The sequence below is a fragment of the Ciconia boyciana genome, chromosome 1 (assembly GCF_034638445.1).
Source record: "Ciconia boyciana chromosome 1, ASM3463844v1, whole genome shotgun sequence".
In the NCBI taxonomy this organism is placed as follows: Eukaryota; Metazoa; Chordata; class Aves; order Ciconiiformes; family Ciconiidae; genus Ciconia; species Ciconia boyciana.
Window position 1 is genome coordinate 67610975 of NC_132934.1, and position 18823 is coordinate 67629797.

General features: G+C 41.9%; 1 protein-coding gene across 5 annotated transcripts in view; it reads left to right on the forward strand.

The window, feature by feature from the left end:
* The window catches only part of DENND5B (DENN domain containing 5B), a 118283-nt gene that overhangs the window by 42778 nt on the left and 56682 nt on the right, over positions 1–18823 (forward strand). For 3 of the 5 annotated variants that reach the window (XM_072872622.1, XM_072872630.1, XM_072872640.1), the window contains exons 2-3: positions 12796–12905; positions 18097–18763. In XM_072872622.1, the coding sequence (XP_072728723.1) occupies positions 12796–12905; positions 18097–18763 (777 nt within the window). Of the gene's footprint in view, positions 1–6057; positions 6124–12795; positions 12906–18096; positions 18764–18823 lie in introns of all 5 variants that reach the window. The other 2 variants (XM_072872603.1, XM_072872612.1) reach the window with 1 other exon arrangement.

Sequence of the window (18823 nt, forward strand, 5' to 3'; positions counted from 1 at the left end):
AGAGGGAGTAAGACACTGGTTTTCATTGCTGGGCTTTGGCAAAGGAGATACTTATAAGATACGGAGCCCTTTGCACTGCCCCTTTTTGCCTGTTTTGTGGGACTTTACCTGTGTTCTTTAAGAGATCTTGTTGAAGACAGTAGAAGGTATATCCCGGGGTTTAAGTCTGGGTTGTTGGGAGAGCAGGCAACCCCAAAATACACCAGAGATTAAATTTGATAGAAGCCTTCAAGTGGTGGTTTTGAGGTGCATGAAGGTTAGGAATGCACCTGCAGAATCACCTCCCTTTCCAGACATCTGTGGGAATGAGTGGGACAAGGGAAGAAAGGGTCTGAGGTGCAGGGGTATTTGCAAGCTGAACCCAGAGACAATTATTTTTCTGGCCTTGTCAACGGAGATCCACCTTTACAAAGATCCTTTGGCACCCAATACTCCCCAAGGCATTAAGGGAAGCCAAAGGATTTCATTTCTGGGCTCCCCTTTGTAGGGATCTGAACTAAATCTTGAGGCATGGTGGAAACACTGCTGTGCTTTCAGTTTCCCATCTGGAGTCTAGTTTGGATCCAGAAGTTAGTATTGGTCCACATCTCTGGATTTGGATCCTAACACTTTGCTGTGGCATGGTGATTGAGTCCTGGTTTCAGCTTTCTGTATTTTCAGTAGACTTGGAAACTGGGCCACAAAATGGTCAGCAGGGATAAAGCATAAATCTGGTTGTTTATGCTTTGTCTGAAACGTATAGAGCTCTGCTGCAATGAAAAAAACTAAAGCTGTATCTAACTAGTCACGGTTTACTTAAGGTTTACGTAAGCATAGAGAATATTTTTCATGTGGCTTAGATGTGCAATTACTGTGCACTGATAGCTTCTTAATGATCCCTTGTGTAAACTCACTAGCAGCAGCCTGATCTTCAAACAGTTTCTAAATGCAGGTGGTGTTGAAAAAGACATGTAGGTTCTTGCAAAGATGTTCATAGCAGAAGAGGTATTTTAACTGAATAGTTATAAGAACTGATCTTTCTTTCAATATGATGATACTTTTGCCTCTTAACAATGTCCTAACATTTTTAGTTGACAAAACTCCATTGTTGTTTTTTCAAGATCTAACAAGAACTGCATCATCCAGGATGTTGTATAAACATCTTGTTCCTTTGGGGGCAGGTTTGCCCATAGTAGAAGCATTTTCAGGAATATGCTAATCTCAGATTATTGTAGTACACCTGGGTTGAAGCATCTGAGAGCAATCTCCAAAATGAAATGGTTTCTCGGGTAGCTCTTAAGTGGAAGTATTGGCTCTAAGGACCGATACGGCTACGTGGGCAGCGGATCCTCGTCTGCCCGCATCTTCATTCCTGCTCACCACTATTCTCCATCCGGGAGCTCTGGTAACTTCAAACCTTGCCTGCGGGTGCTTGTGACTTTTCAGTGTGTGGAAAGTTTTTGTCTTTTCTTTTTCTAAAAGGATTCAGTTGTTGAAAACTGGCGGAAGACCGGCTCTTGGAGACTTTCATAAGGACAATTAATTGTTGGCAGCAGCTTAAACAGCAGTTTCTCAAAAACCCCTAAACAAAATCAGTTTGTGCTACACAAGGGAGTGTTTCTACTTCATGCTGATGAAAGAGCTTTTCTGACTACAAGAAGCAAAGTTCTTTCTTTGCTGGACCCCCTTCCCATCAAAATCACCTATAACTAAGTTTTCATAAAGCTTAGCAGCTGCAGCTTTGACAGGTGAGCATTTCCTTGCTGTCACTCTTTGCTTGTAAAGGGTATGCAAAAAAAGTAACTCAGTACAGTGAGGAGCTAATTCTGGGTCCACCCTCTCTAAATCCACCTCTTGCCCCACTGATAAAACCGGTTGTCTAAACCTTGCAGGTGTGGGCTGGCTCTTCACGGAGTGTGAAGAGGCTGTCCCTGCCCAGGGTGTTTTGTCAGCTTGAGTGCCACTGTTGGGTTGTGGATTGTGCTGTTTGAAGAAGAAAAGTCTTCTTCAGAAAGTGGGAATAGCTTCCTTCTGGAGAGTGCTGATGGATGTAGGAGACCGAGTTTCGCAGGCTGGCTTCTGCACAGCCGATAAAAAAACAACGACGAGTCCTTTGGATCCTCTTCGTGGCTCAGCACATCAAGGGACAAGCTCTTGAGGACATCAGAAAGCAAGGGCTTCCTTTAAACCAGAAAAGTCTATTGCCTAGCGTAACGGTGCTAAGTCCAGGGAACAGAGGCCTCAAGCTTATGCGAGACAGGCAAAAAGAAAGTCGCCAAAAAGCGAAATCCCGAATCAGGCATAGCTGATGATTTGAGCTGCAGGACCGGCATCTTCGTGTTCTGTTTATGTCAAAGTTGATTAGTGCTGAAAATGGTCCAGGCCAAATTAAGTGTCTTTCTTTTCTTGTAGTGATTTGGAAACCGAGATTAATTATGGTGTCAGAAGGTATTATCAGTGAATTTATTCACACTCTGCTGTTGTGTAAACGCAGCTTTGGTGAAACTGCTTCTAACTTCAAGTAAGAAAACACCTGAAACTTGCCATCCCGATGAGTCAAGAGGGACTAATATTGGTGCATGATATTATGTGTGTTGCGGAGTGGTTTAAAAAAAAAAAAATCTATCTTAATACAGCCCTGTTTAAAAGATAACTGAATGTACTGTAATTATAAAAATAAAGAATGAAAAGAAAGCTGCTTGTTCTTGTACTAAAAAAGCCCCAAAGCAAAATTTACTGAAAATTTCCCCTTTCTTTCCTGCATTCTTGCACACAAACCTAAACAGTAAAGGTACAGGGATTTTTAGGATGACAAATTCTGGTTGTTTGTGGTTTGTTTGGGTTTTTTTCCCCCTTTTCTCATCTCCAGAAATACCAACTGTAATAAAGCAGATCTTAAGACAAGACTCTTGTGCTACCTCTGTCCCAGGGGAGTAGAGGACAAAACCTGCTTCAAGATGCATTTGAATTGAAAATTGTGTGTTTCCAAAACCAGTCTGAGGATGCGGCATCATGTTTTAACACAGAAATCGGGTACATTTGAACTTGATCCTGCCCCTGTAAATGAGTAGAAAGCACAAGTGTGAAAGGAGTCCTGTGCAAAAGGCGTGACTGGATACCTCATTCTGCATTCAGTCCACGAGGGAGGCAAACATGTGAAACGCGTGTTGCACTGAGCAGGAAGCCGTCCAAACTTCACAGGGGATGTGATGGCATCTAAAAATGCTTTTTCTTCCTTGGCGATTCAGCCCAAGCCTGCAGGCAGGTGCCTCTTGCTCCAAAGCCAGGGATCCCCGTGCCATAGAGGCTTTGGCATCCTGCTGTGTTTAAGGACCTGAGCTGGTGTCTTGCTCTTACTTGAACATTTTTTGCTCTGCCATCGTTAATGTTGTTCTGGGAACTGAGAGATGGATTTCAGACCCTTTGGTTTCTTATGGTTACATATATTACTCACTTGCTATGTAACTAACCGAAAGGTTACCAGGCAATTTAATAATGACACATGAAACTTAAATTTCAATGAGCTTCTAATTATTGCTTGAATTGTTTTCTCTATTAGTAAAAATGCTCATTCATTCTATATCAAGTATTCAAAATGAACAGCAGATTTGAATATAAAAATGCAATAAAAAAGAAAATATGCCACTTGCTGTGTATAAACAGGACAGACCAAGGATCTCCGGGGCACGCTCTCCGCATACCGCCCGGCAGTGGATCAGGAGCCCATGCTTGGAAAGGCAGCTTGGCAGCACGAACAGAATGAGTGAATTCCACACACCTTGATTTCTAGAGAAAATAAGGCCTGAGGTGTAAATAATTCCTTATATTTATAAGTATAGGTCCAGTTTTATACCTGCTCCACTGTTTCCTCCTAATCCATTCTAGCCCCCGGGGACAGACCTCAGGGTAATCGTGTAGGAGCACTGTGCCTCCAGTACCTGTTTATTAAACTCCCCCCACCCTACTGCAAAAAATCACCCAAACTGACATAATTTAAGCCATGACTTTTTGGATTTGACAAGTTTATGATGCAATTTTATGTAAAAGGGATGATGTGATTCATACTTGTTTGCTAGTGTAGTGGGATGTCTGTGGTCTGTTGGCAGCTGGGACTGGGGCTATTTTAAGAAGCTGACAGTGTTGGTGCTGTATAATGTTACTCTGTAGGCAGAGAGTAAGTATTTTAATCAAGGTCAGAAGGAAGGGATGATGGCAAACTAAACTGCTCGTGTTGGTTTTTAGCCTTTTTCTCTTTTATTTAGACTTGTGCAATAACTCTTAGGGGAACAAATCTCCTTTTTAAAAGGATTGTTGAAATACTGAGCCTTTTCTAAGTGGAATTAGTTTGTGGCAATAGTCGCATTGTGTATGTATAAAGAATTGGGCTGTAGAACAGTGTTTGTAGCTCTGTATTTATATCGCTGTTGTCAATGATCTTCTGCGATTTGACTTCTTGCGCAGGAGCTTACGTAGCTTCTGTTTCTTAGCCATATGATTGATGATGATAAACGGTCAAAATACTGAAACGGGCAGCAAAACCAGAAGCTGTCCTGGCGCGTCAGGCTATGCATCCCTTCACGAGCTGTTGTGTGTTTCCTTTTTGCTCTTCCTATTGCAGAGGTGGTGGCTAAGTCCATAGCAGCTCGGTGCCAAATGCCCTTTGAATGATAGTGTCGTAAAGGGCTTCTGGGGAGAGCTGTGAGGGCAGCCTGGCAGGGAGGCTTGTAAAGCCACTGTGGGTATGGGGCAGTCGCCAGCTTTAGCTCATGGCTGTTAACCGGGAGAGTTTGGAGTCCTGATCGCGGCAGAGGTTGTGGTCTTCTGGGCCAAAATATTAAACGAATGCTCTGACAACGTGTTCTCAGAAAAGCAGTAGGGAATTGTTTGTTTTGTTTACTTTAATTTAAATATTTATGCAATTTTTTAGTTCAAACAGCTCAGAAGTAGGATGAAATTGCTTAAGACACTTGGAGTGGAAAAACATTGTCCTGCAGACTTGAATATGGCTTACCTACAGGTGCCTCCTAAAGAAACGAGAAAATTATCCTAAAATACAAATTCAGATCTAAAAATCTTTATTGAAAGAGCTCCTGTGCCCTCTGCCGAGGGCTGCCTTGCCAGGAAATACAGCCTCAGCAGAATTATCTGGGTCCTCTGAACTGGTGCCTGGATTAACAGCTCAAGTAGGAGGTCGTGGTGGAAATACTCTGAATTTACACCTAGAAACTGAGTGACCAGAGAGGTCAATGATGTTGCAGCTTTAATATACACTCTGGGTTCATAAAAATAGATTTAACTTGAGGAGGATTGCATAATGCCTTTGCGTAGCGTACGAATGGGACTTTTGTGACAAAGGAATGCCATGGTGCTTGTGAAAACATTTTTGTTTTTCTGCAGGAGATGAGCAAACCAGTTGGAAGAAACCCCAGTTAGGCATGCCAGCAGGAAGCTCTTCCATTACCTGTGCCTATTGGGGTAGCTGTTACTGGAAGAGATTAAAATTGTTCATCCAAGTTATAAACATAGCTTATTTATTCAAATCTTTGTCTAAAAACACCCTATTATGAGACAGAAATGATGAACAGAGCTATTGGGTAACTTTAGAAAGTCCTGAAAATGGCATGCAGTACAGCATTGAAGGTGTAAGAACACGGCTAACAGCATTATGCTAAAGAAAACCTCTTGGGTTTAGTTCAACAGTTAAAGAACTGGTGGTTTTTCCCCCTGAGTTTCACAGGCTCCGGAACGGCTCAATATATGAACAAAGCTGTCTTTCATAATAGGGAAGCTGTACAGCAGCATGCTGTTTGAAGTACTGAGAATTTAATCTTGTTACTAATTTTGACAACTATTTCTACAATGTCTGTCAATGTGTTCAACACCTTTATAGTAATACAGTCGCAGAGGGTTTTATTTATCACATGAATTTACCCTTTGGCAGTAGTGTAGTGGGGGGAAGAGAGGTTGCAAGGGGGAGTGTTTAATGTCTGCTTCACATTTTTCGCTTCCCCAGTACATTTGTATATCTTTTCATTTTGTTCATACTTGCTTTTTTTATCTGTTTGTTGTGTTGTGTAGTCTTGTACAAATGGCTAGAAGCAGATCTCCATGGCAAGAGCTCAGATACTGCAGACAAAACCTCAGGTAAAGAGGCGTTAAGGACAAAACAATCACCAGGCCCTCTCTCTCTCTTTATTTTCTGTCTTCCAACTCCCCTTGAATCAAATTAAGGGTCAGAGTTTAAAAACAAAACAAAAAATCCTCAACTTTTTCATTCTTTTACCTAATTTAAATCAATATCTGGTAAATTTTAGTCTTTTTCTTGAAGCTCTCTTGGCAGATGTGCTTCCTCTTTCCAACAAAATGCCACTAGTGGCGTCAGGTATATTGGTGAATATACAAATTGCTAGATGCTTGGTAAAGACTGAACAGTATCTTGCGTGAGACTGTATTAGAGCGTACCCATCAAGAAATCCAACTGGGCTTAGTTATGTATATTTGTGGACAAAGGGTACAGGAAGGGTCCACCAGTTTCTGCTACAGAGACCCAAAGGTTCCTGACACCTCAAGGAAGCATGTTTTGCAGTCTAGATTTAAATAGCAATATTAGTGAGGTCGGCACAGGCACACCAAAAAAAAGCCGAATCATGTAGATGTATTGATAGGGTACACAACCCACTATGGCTTCCTGCTTAAATATGATCCATCAATTCCTTTACATGTTGACATGGAAGAGGTAGGTTGGACCCTGATCACCTCTCTGCCCCTCAAAAAAGCCACCACCATTTTACAGACAGACAACTCAGATTTTAAAATTTTGGAATGAAAACTGTTTTGTCTGCCTTGTCCCAGTCATCCCTTTCATATCATTTCCCTCCTGTGCTGTAAGATTATGAGAATATGTGGTCAGAAATAATGCCTTTGAGTTAAATGTCCTTGAACACTGACTAGCCTACCACTGCCGCTTTGGTGTCATGGTCAGGCACAGAAGAAAAGCAGCAGAGCACAATTTCTGCACTACGTAAACTAACAGTCTCCTGAACCTGACAATTGACAGCTTAGTTGCCCCCCAGCCAAGCACTATTATTCCTGTCCCCACGTTGTTTTCTCACTACGTTACTTGCTTCTCTTACAGGGTCATCCAGTTATCCAATGCTTAGCAGTTCTGTCTGCAGGGAAAGAACGTAGCTGGATGTGCTGAATACTTTTAATTAGAAATAGCTATCAAAGAGGTTGTCACCGTGAGGTGCAGTACTGTGCACAGTCGTGCTCCCAGTATGTTCCTCTAAAGGAATAACAGATATTTTTATTTCTGTGGTCACAAGCATTCCTGTCTACGTTCCAGAGCTTGCAAGGACCGATAGATAGCTCGCATTCCCTGGACTAGAGGGTGTGGGTGGAGGATGCCTCTGCCTATGTGGTACATATTTTGGTATGCCTCTGTAGCTGTGACAATTAATTAAAGCAGATCTGCTTAAACCTTAAGATCAATAAATTTTTAAATATGATCACTCATATGAAAGCCACCATGACTGACAACGTCACAACTGTAGCTGCATTTCCCTAGTAATTTGATCCTTCGTCTAAAACACAGAAGATTATTCTTTTCTAATTTTGATAAATCTTTTAATTTTGAAATGAAATTAGCACAGTTTTTCTTGATCTTGCACCCATCATTTCACCATTTGCTTTTAATTCAAAACTAAAGATCTCTTTAAGAATGAGTGCCTTTAAGGGAAGGTGCAAGTTGGTTAAAAATACCATTACATAGGGTGTAGTATCCAATTGAAATGGAACTTGAATCTGACACATTTTACACAATTTTGAAAAATACTTGAATTATTTTTTTGAAAATATCTTGAAAGCAAAAGGAATCCATTCCAAACCAAATTTTTAATTTGCCTCTAGTAGGCAGCTTACCCTAGGAGATGTGCTGTTTGCATGAACGGGTGCCACGCATCAAATATGATGTTTCTGTCTGTATTCGTAGTACTGTTATCTGGCCATTAATATTTTAGAATACGGACTCAATTCGCATTTGATACTTGCTTCATTTTTAATGTGCCTTCCTAATCCTGTTTTGGAAGCTAGCAAGCAAGCACTTAAATAAGCACACAGTAGATTTAATGAAAATTCACTGTTTGCCTAGAATAACAGCTAAATAAACTTTATCTGCCACATGTGACTCAGCAGTTCAGAACTACCCAGGCTGAGAGTTGATAATATCAGGTACCCCTCAGGCCAGATCCCTTCCCTCATGTTTGCCAAGAAGGTTTTGCTCCCTGTGGTTCTCTTCCAGCTGCTTGTCAGTGTGGAGCTGGGTGTCATGTTCCACGACTCTCATCTCATTTCGGTGAGAGTCGAGGTGTTTCCTGCTAGTTTGGCCAAACAATGACATTTCACCCTGACATGCGAGCTGCTTTCTGTTGTATCCTTGTACTGTTTCTTTCCTAAATTATGTATCTCCTCTAAAAGCTTACCCTGCCTGGCTTCCTGGGGGCAGCTTTGTGTGGAGGGTGCGATGTTGTGTCCTTTCGGGCTAATGACTGACTGATTCACTCCAGTGTGCTTTCTTGGCTCTTCTCTTTTGTCTTGTGATCGCTGATTGAGAAAATTGTATTTTGTGCGTGTGTGTTTTACCTTTAATTTATTATTTTTTAAAACCACTGTAGTAAAATACAAACCCTGCAGAGACTCTGCAAAGGTAAGTTATTTGTGCCATTTATTTTCCTGGACAAAATGAATCCATGTTGTCAGCCTACTAGAACATTGTTATTGCTGGTTTTGGAAAGCTGGATTTCTTAAAGCAATGCTTGTAATTCATAAACAATGCTTTTTAGACATCTCTGACATCTAAGTGACTGTACAAGTATTTGCAGCAGCATACAAATTATTGGTCATTTCCAAAATCTGTTTGAAACCCTAATTTTTTCACGATTGCTATGGTTTATTGGCAAATACGCCTCCTCCACTGGTTTCAGATGCTGCCAGAGTATTGCTCATCAAGACTGGGGGGTGGTTTCTAGGGAAAATGAGGCAAAGGATGTTCAATAACAAGAACAGCAAAAAATCAAGGCTTTCCCTGCTCTTATATCCTTGGTGATGTAACTTTTGGTCTAACCTGGAAATAAGTACAGCTTTTATCTGGTGGTGTTAGCAATTGAGCCACCAAACTAAGAGAGGAGGATATTTTCCTGTGGAGAAGCTTTCCAGGATTACTTCCCAAATCCCTTTGAGCAGTCTGACGTCCTTCCAGCATCTGCCAGTGCCGCTGTAACACCGGAGGACAGGTTAAATGCAAGACAGCACCTGGCACCATGCGGCAGCTGCCCTCTCTGCTCCACCACAAGCTTAGGCTGTGCTACAAAAACCAGAGAGGTAAAGCTGGCGGGTATGCAGTGCTCCGCTATAGGGTACACGTGGAAGTTATTTAGGTGAAAGCCGGGTGGTTTGCTGTCCCACTCAATCTAAGCGCACAGAGCCACGTCCCTTGAGATGCCATGTGTCGTAGGCGTGCTGCAAGCGGGGCTCGCCCGAGCACGTCCGGCATGCAGGGCAAAGCCTGTCCCAATTTCTTTGGTACCTATAAGTGTTAGAAACAGTAAATGATGTGATTAATGTGCATTGCTGCTGGACTCCCATTTACAGTTGTGTGCTAATACCAGATGATTAATCAATTTAGTTGTTGACTGCCATCGCTGTGGGCTATTTTTCAAACAAAAGGTGTTTTTACAACACCCATACAATGTAGATGGGAAAACTGGCCCCCAAGGAACCTGCGACTGACTCCACCGGTGAACTGCAGAGGTGATGAGTACCTCTGAACCACAGAAATGCCCCAGTTAGCATCCATCAGGTTACTTCAGTAACATTTTTTGGTCATGAAGACGGAAACCTTTAAAGAAATTTGGACACTTGCTGTTAGTGGTGGAGAACTTACTGAAGTCATCCAGATGCTCTTCGAACTTTTAGTAGAAGCAACCAAACAAATTTAGCATCAAATATCTGCCCTTCTGCTAATTCACAGTTGTAAGGTAAACTGTCAGATGTGAAGACTGAAGATCTAATTAGGAAATAACCTCATGCATATTTATTTGATTATGCAAGCACATTAATTACTGTTTGATACTAATAATTTAAAATGTTGCCAAGTATGTTTAAGTGCATACCTGGAGAGGGAATTTTCACTGCCTTTGCTTGTTGGGATTTTTATTTTGTGAGACTTCAGGAATCAGCGGATGACATTGTATCTTTCTCTCTAATGCTTCTGCAAAGAACTTCTGGGCCAAAATAAGAAGTTATTCTACGGCCATGTTCTGTAATAGAGTAATGGTCTCCGTTTTTGTGTACTTCAGCCTGAGCTTTGTAACCGAGCATGGAGAGGATCTTCATAGAGCTTGTGCTCTGGACTGCCATAGCAGCTAGTGGCAAGGCTGGCCCAACTTGGCAGATGTGATGAGTTAATCAGCTAAACCCTGACATGTCTTTTAATTTGATCCAGTTTAGCTGATACCTTCAGGTTTCTTTATTTCTATGATGCGTACGCTTTTGCTGGATTTCTGGTTTGCCTTGAGCAATTCCAGAAGCAGGCTGGATTCCCCTGCCAGAGCTCCTCACATCTTACCATTTCTATTTATTCCCCCTCCAGGAAATATGGCTGCAGCGTTGCATCATGTCGGACTTTTTCTCCTCCCAAGCACAAAATATCCATGTAGAAGCTTATTTGCTTTTCTCCCCCATGGTTACCCACCAAAATCAAGTGAGACAGACGTAGTGCTAGAAAAAAAATAATGCTGCAATGTGTTAAAAATAAGCCATTGTATAAAAATGCCCATATCTTTAAAATTTCAGAGATGTCTTGGGAAGGAAAAGATTCTAAACTCATTCTCTGAATGCATTTGAAAGCAAGTGCTGCTGGAAGAGCTGGTCAGCTCTCCACCTGGCTCCCCAGCTCACGCGGTGCAGCAGCTATTACAGCGGGGCAAGGTGCAGTCCCAGCACAACTGACTTGCACGTCTCGAGGAATTTCCACCTGCCTACACGTGTCCTCGTGGAGCGGAGCTGCGGCATGAGCCTCTGCTTCCCCTTCCCGACCAAGAGGGCGGCTGGCATTGGTGTGAGAAATGTCTGACCTTCGCCTCCTCTTCCTCCACCTCCCTCTGTTGTGCAGGTGCCGCTGCGATGGCCCTGGCACTGCAGCCCCTGAGAGACAGTGCAGGTTCTGCCCTCTACATTGAAGATGTATTAAAGGTTTCATATCGCAAATGGTTTTCAATGCTCCTAAAACTTTGCCTGGTTAATTTTTCCCTTGTGAATTGTCACTGTGTTTTTCTCTGTTATCTTGTGTTCCCCACGATGAACTGCAGACCCTAAGCTCTGCCAGGCAAAAGCTGAGAAGCTCTGCCTTCAAGTATCAGTCTGTACAGAAATTTCCTTGGATTAATTCACTCTGAGCCAAATGATCGTGCAGACTGCGCTTCGCAAGGAGCAAAGGGCACGTGCCAAGTGGCTGTGGCCTCAGAAACCTTCGGGTAACTGCCGAACTATGAATTTTGCAACATCACTCGGAGGCTGCTAGCTGCGCAAAGGTTGAATTGTCACATGTAACTCAGCAAGCACAAATTACACTCTCGCAGTCCATGTTGTCTTCAGAGAGGGGTTAGTGAGGTTAGCGACTCGTAGTTTAACTTTTCTGCAGGAGTAGTGGATTGCCTTTAGAGCTTGCCAAGTGACTGAATATTTTTTGCATCCAAAATAACCTCTCATTAAAAACATGAATGAAATATTAGTTCTGTCTTTAAGTATAAAGAGAAATAATATTTTTTTAATGAAAAGAAATCCAATTCTATTTCAGTAGCATATTTTTAAAAGTATCTAGGTAACACTAAGAAGTCCAAAAGGGAGCTTTTGAGTGCAAAGTAAGTTTTGGTGAAAAACATTTAACATTGTGAACTTAAGCCTTTCATCCCATTCATCTCTCTCAGGTGAGAAAGGAACTGAGCAAGAAAGACCCACCTGTAGTCTTTAAAGCAAGAAGCCTGAGATTAGTAACCTGAGATATCTGAGAAAAGTGTAGTAGATTGTAATATAATTAATAGATTTTAAGAACTTTTCATTTTGATTACTGTTTTGCATACTGTAGACTATCCAGTGGTGGAAACTCCATTAACAGTATCACTGTGAAATACACTATTTGTACGCTGATAAATGGATGCATTTCTGCTTGAAGTCTAATTTCAATGTTCCTCTTTGCACTTGCTGGATTCTTTGTGTGGAAGAAGTCTGTCCTTGAGATTTGACATAGAAAAAAAATATGTTTAATCTTCACACAGGACTTGCGATATAAAAAAGATCTATAATGAATCCTTGAATAATTTATAATAGCTGAGAGGTGCTCGTACTTTTTATTGACCATAAGACAGTTTCTAACAAACCTGAGGGAAAGTGCTCTTTCAGCGTCTAAGTAAAGTCATCTCTAGATATTCAAGCTATAGGGGAAGGTGGAGAATTCAGTTGATTGCAGGGTCTTTTTCTGTAGAACTCCAGCAGTAATTTTTCTCTTAACAATAAATTTCCATGCAGTAAATACTAAGCTGGAATCTGTGTTGCAACTGTAGTAAGGTTTTGTAGGAAGGAGGGTAAGATTAGACTGAATGTGCATCTTTTCCGTTTCTCTTTTAAAAGGAGTACCTCTGTTGGGAGTGAAAATGCCCTTCAGATTTCACAAAAAAACCCAAAGTGAAAGCAAGCTGCTCAGGCCAGCTCTCTCTGAAGCTTCACTGCTGTGAGAGTTCATTATTTCTTCATTTATTGCAGGAGAAAATTTTGACCAGAGTCCCTTAAGAAGAACCTTCAAGTCCAAAGTTTTGGCCCATTATCCTCAGAACATCGAGTGGAACCCCTTTGACCAGGATGCCGTCAACATGGTAGGTAGAGAAACTCTCTTCTCAAGCTGTTTCCTGACAACATCAACTGTCATGTGGTTCTTGGGTTGTTCACAACCACCCCTTGTGACAGGATGAACAGGCACTTCTGCTGGGACTAAGAGCATCCACTAGGCATGCTGGTTGAAAAGCTGTAGAGGAAGAGATAACGTGAAAATGCAGAATACTTTCAGGCACAACAAAAGTAAAATGCTGTGTTTCCCTCATTAGTTCTAATTAAATCTACTGTATGATGGAACAAGTCTAAGCACCAGCTCAGTGACTGGGTGAGAAGGGGTGTAGTCACTAGTCACCCAACATGCACATCCGCAGGTGGGGAGGAGGCGAACCAAGGAATTTTTAAGGTAGTAATATCCGTGTGAAATTTTTGAGTACAAAAAACCTTGATGCTGCATATAGCAAGGGAGAGAGGAATCTTTACAGAGAAGCTGGAACTTACCTAAACCACGGCTTTTGTTGGGTGGTCACTTTTAATGGCACCTCTGCACCAATGCATCTTCTGTACATTTCTTTCCTCTTAGCTAAATTTGACGTGACTTTGTCTGTGTGGCTAAATCCCATGAACAGGGGAGGGACGAGAAAACAGTTTCTGGGGTTTTATATGGGGGCAGTGACAACTGAAAGACCGATGATCCAGTGGAAATTTTCCCAAAGAGCTGATATTCAAGGGATGTTTCCAAAATCACAAAGTACTTGTTAAGAACAAGTCCTGACAAAGGCAACAGATTACTGGTATTTGAGGTAAGCTTCCCAGTACAGAAAATGCTATTCATTTTATAACTTAAAAGTAAACAGTTGTTGTAATAATAACATTAAACAATATTACCGATTCCAGCTGTTTTCAGAAATGTGTATTGGGTCTAACTCAAAATTGGAAGATTAGTGAACCCCTTCCCCTCAGCCTAGTTTAGATGTGCTTCGCATTTGAGGAGGGTAGGACTACATACCAGCTACTTCAAAACAGAACCAACCTCATTGTATGGTGCAGGTATGAAGTCAACCCAGGAGATGGAGAGACGGGGAACACATAAAACCCACAATAAAGTGGCTTTTGCAAATGCAAACATGCATTTGGAACTTCTCTGCAATCATGAAGATGTAGAAGTCTGAAGTTCATCTCAATTTCCACTGTATTTTATTTTTTAGCATTTTGCCAAATATTTAACATGAAAACACGGGAGCTGGAAGTAGCAGTGACACAGAGAGCTGATACTGTGGCACTGCACATGCATAGAAAGGCAGAGATGAGCCTGATCACTCCCTCTGCCCACTGACAGCTGGGGATTTCTGTCCTCTGCTTCCAAATGGGCACTGATGGAGATGGTGCGGTATTTGGGCAGGTCTCCACATCACTTTGCTTATACAGAAGGCATGAAGGACTCAGAACAATGCTTCATCAGCGCAGTTAAGATGGTAATAACTCACCTACCAAGGCCACTTATGCCTTTTAGTTCTGCCTTTGCACTGGGGGTGTTCAGAGGAGAAGTGGGGGGTGTGCAGCAGGAATATGGCAGCAAGAGGTAATAGCTGGAATTGCTGCATTATTTGTCTCCCACATTACAGTTGAAAATGGCTAGTATTCATGAAGTGTGATCATATTATTGGACAAAAATGGGATACTAAAACCAGCAAGAGACCTATTAAAATAAAATAATTGAACTGAGCTGCATTCAGCTGAAATCAAATAGCTGAAGAACACATCTTTCATTTGCAATGTGTCTTGGAGAAAAAAAAAAAGCATTTACTAACAGCAGCAATATTTAATGGTCTTTTAAATCATCTTTTGGAAAACTTCTTTATTGTTTTGATCTGAAACATCATTTAAAGTAATATCCACCTCCACAGAATCCCTTGAGGCAATTATTGGCCTTTCTGATCTTGCCTTGCTGTATTAGTTCTGCCTATGTGTTTGCTTTATGTGAGCTTCCAGAAGCAATTTTCCTCAGAGAAGAAAATGCATAAATCCTTGAAGGTTAACTTGTGAGAACTCTGGCTTTGCTGGATGCCTAAGGAATTTCAATTGCCTTCTGAAACCATCCTGTCGCTTTAAAAATAACCCCCTGAAGTCCCAAGCAATCACTCTGCCTACGAGTCATGTTTTCTCTCCCTTTCAAAGCATATATCAAAGTACAGAGTTCTTTTTAATAGGGAAGTATTTCTTTCCCCCCACTGCTTTTTGTGATTATCCCTGCCTAATGTCACATACTATCTTCTGTGGCCATTCTGCAAGTAATGTGTTGTACCAAACTGAAGTCTCAGTCCTCAGTAGAGAGGAAAGTGAAATTTTTAGGAAATAAACCTCCTATTTTAGCCCTCTGGTTCATCAAGGTGTATAACTCTTTGCCTGTATTTCTGAAGTCCAAGGAAGCATTGTCCATTTAACATGTCATGTACCAAAATAAAAGAACTAAAGGTTCCCCAGTGTAATTTGAAGGAGCAGGCTTTAATACAAACAAAAGCATTTTTCTCTCCACCCCCTCACCCATGGCACGATTTGAGTATGGAGCTTGCTGCTGCAGCATGTTGTGAACAGGAAAAATATACCAGGGCTTAAAAAGTGAAATAGAGGATCTAATGGAGAAGAGGTGAACCGGTGCCGATGGGCAGCGGTCCAGAGGGGACCTTTGGTTCAGAAATATCTGCAACTGATGATGGCTGGAAGGAGGGAGGGATTACAGTGTGTGTGTGTCCTGCCTCTGTGTTTAGGAAAAGGTTGTCTCCTACTCATCACTTCTAGAGATGCAGTATGGATTAGCTGATGTCTTTTTGTCTGTCTTTGTGCAGCTTCCTTTTGTTTTTACAAACCATCTTGATTATAAGCCTTATTGCAAGTACGATTTAATTCCACATTTTTCTGCTGATAGATATGTTTAAATAGTACAGTGCTCTGAAAACCCAAATCCTGTCTTTTGATCAGTAATCTTGGATAGTTTTCTGTGTTTATACACACATGCAATAAAGGTGACTGACTGCCTTCTCACCGTTAGTCAGCCAGCTTCACCGGCAGGCAAAGCTTTCACCCCCCAGCACGTCCCGAGCTGCTCTTCCCCAGCTCTCTCCTGTGGCGCATGCGACAAACACAGATGAGATGGGAAGTGATTGATGTCCAAGGCACTAAGATGAAAGTTTTCGTGCATTAACTGCAAATTTGAAGCTTTCTGTATTGCTGGAAAACAAGCACAGGCCCTTCCTTTTGATCTTAGCTTCTTAAGTGACTCTTGGTCGTTCTTTCCCACCTCGGTTCTTTCCCATCTTCTTTCTTTCTCTGCCTTTTCCTGTGTCGTCTTGTAGGTCTAACAACAGCATCAGTCTCTGTGCCAGGGTTTGCAGCCAGGGTCTTAAAATGTCAATATTCTGCATATGCCAGGCTGTGGCTGAAACTTAATAGATGGGTGTCCCTTTGTGTGTGTATACCCTTTATATAAAGGACGAGGGAATAATAATTAAGACTTGGAGGAAATTTATTTAATACAGCCTTCTGAAACTGTCTCAGCTGGTCTGAATTTCCTTGATGCTTATCTGTTCTTGATTGTACCAGTGCATATAATTTGCTTATCCAGGTATTCTTCTGTAAAGTGAAGAAAATATAATCTCTGATAGTGTTGAGATTAAAACCTATGATTTTGGCCTGATCAGATTTGATAAGGCTATAGCCGCCATTGAATGCCCACATTCTAGAAATAAATTTTTATTAAGCAAGCCTGCCAAAAAATGAGGTTGAGATATTTATTGTGCAGAATAAATTTAAATAAAGTGTGAAACAAGGATTTTTTACTACTTCTTTAATGGAGAAGCCTTAACCATATCACTGCTGTTAATGCCTCAATAAAAACTATAAACCTTTTGAATGAAAATGAGGCTGCTGTTCAAAAGTGTTTCAAGCTGCAATTTCATGGTTTATGCCAGCAAAGCCCATAAATTGAATTAAATTCTTCTACCAACTCCAGGCTACTTATTTCCCTATACATTACCTTTTAAAGCAATACATAAGAGCTGTCCTAGATAACTTAGGGGCTTACTAGCATGTTGTGAAGTGAGTCTGGACCACTTGCCTAAATCCCAGCTGGGCTGGTAGCAGCTTTATCAGGCTGTTGAATGGTCTCTGCAAGGTGCACTGGTGAAGTTCAGGATAGAATGTGCCTGAAAATATATAATTATTTCTCTTGACCTCTTCCACCATCAGAAGAATTTACTCCTGGTCAAGGTGAGACATTAGGAGATGCACTCAGTCATGTGTACGTTCACACCCCTTGGGAAAGTTGGCTTCCAGTGTTGCCTTTTGGAACAGGAGGAGCACTTTGAAGGGTCTCCCTCTCTTCTTTCCTTTTATTTCTGCAGATGGAAGGTACAAAGGAAGCTTTAGTTCTTCGTTTATAAACATACTGATTTAGCTAGAACATAAGGAGTTTCATGCTGATGCACATTCAAACAAGTTTTGCTGGATGTTTGTTATTTATATATCTTTGTATTAGATGGCTGATAGAATTCCTGAGGAATGCCTGGAAAAATGCCTCGAGTTATCACTAGGGCTATGTTTCAGAGAAACACCCAATGTAGCAGAATCACTGCAAAAGATTTTGCTGAGTAGTAAATCAAAAATGAGGCTTTCATAGATTTTGGATGTCGTTTCCCACCCGCACCACCCCCCAATGTAAGCTATTTTGTAGCACTTAAGGAAGAAAGTAAATATAATAGCTGTCAGTCAATTGGTTTGCTTTCTTTTAAGAAAATTAGGGAAGATCAAAGAATTTCAAGAAGTCTGTAATTTTAATTCAGTGGTATAAGATGCTCCCTTGGCACTCTGATTTTAGAGTACTGTGGGAACAATATATGTGAATGAGAACAAAACTGGATGTCTTTATAGGATGCTTAAGTAAATGAGACAAAGGCTATTCAGTAGTAAAAATAATTTTACAAAGTAATGAAAGTAAGTCATAATGACTTAATAGATGGGTGATTTTGGAGGGTGTTTTCCTTTCTTCAGTCATGCCTATCTCTTAAGTAGCATCAGTTTTAGGCTGTTTGTTATTGGGCTACTTTTCAGGGGGATTATGTTTAATGATAAATGGCTTGTTCTGATGCGGTGGAAAAAAAGAATGTTCCTGTAAAGCAAAAGTAACAAAATAAAATTGTGGCTTAGATAACTATATCTATTTCTTTTCTCTTTCCTTAGCTGTGTATGCCCAAAGGGCTGTCTTTCAGGACACAGGCAGATAACAGAGATCCGCAGCTCCATTCGTTCATCATCACCAGAGAAGATGGCTCTCGTACGTACGGGTTTGTGCTCACGTTCTACGAGGAGGTCACGAGCAAGCAGATCTGCACAGCCATGCAAACGCTCTACCAGATGCACAACGCAGAGCAGTACAGCAGCGTCTGCGCCTCCTCCTCGTGCAGCATGGACTCCCTGGCCAGCAGCATCGACGAGGGTGATGCCACTTCCCTCGCCAAGCTCCAGCGGTACAACTCCTACGACATCAGCAGAGACACGCTGTACGTCTCCAAATGCATATGCCTCATCACCCCTCTGCCCTTCATGCAAGCCTGCAAGAAGTTCCTGATCCAGCTCTATAAGGCAGTGACCTCCCAGCAGCCACCGCCTCTGCCCCTGGAGAGCTACATCCACAACATCCTCTACGAGGTGCCCCTGCCACCCCCGGGGAGGTCGCTGAAGTTTTACGGGGTTTACGAGCCCATCATTTGCCAGAGACCTGGGCCCAACGAGCTGCCGCTCTCCGACTACCCACTGCGGGAGGTCTTTGAGCTGCTGGGCCTGGAGAACCTGGTCCAGGTTTTCACCTGCGTTCTTCTGGAGATGCAGATCCTTCTGTACTCACAAGGTGGGCACTTGTCCAGCGATGCACGTTGGGTCTGTTCCCAGCGAGCAGCTCCAGGGCAGC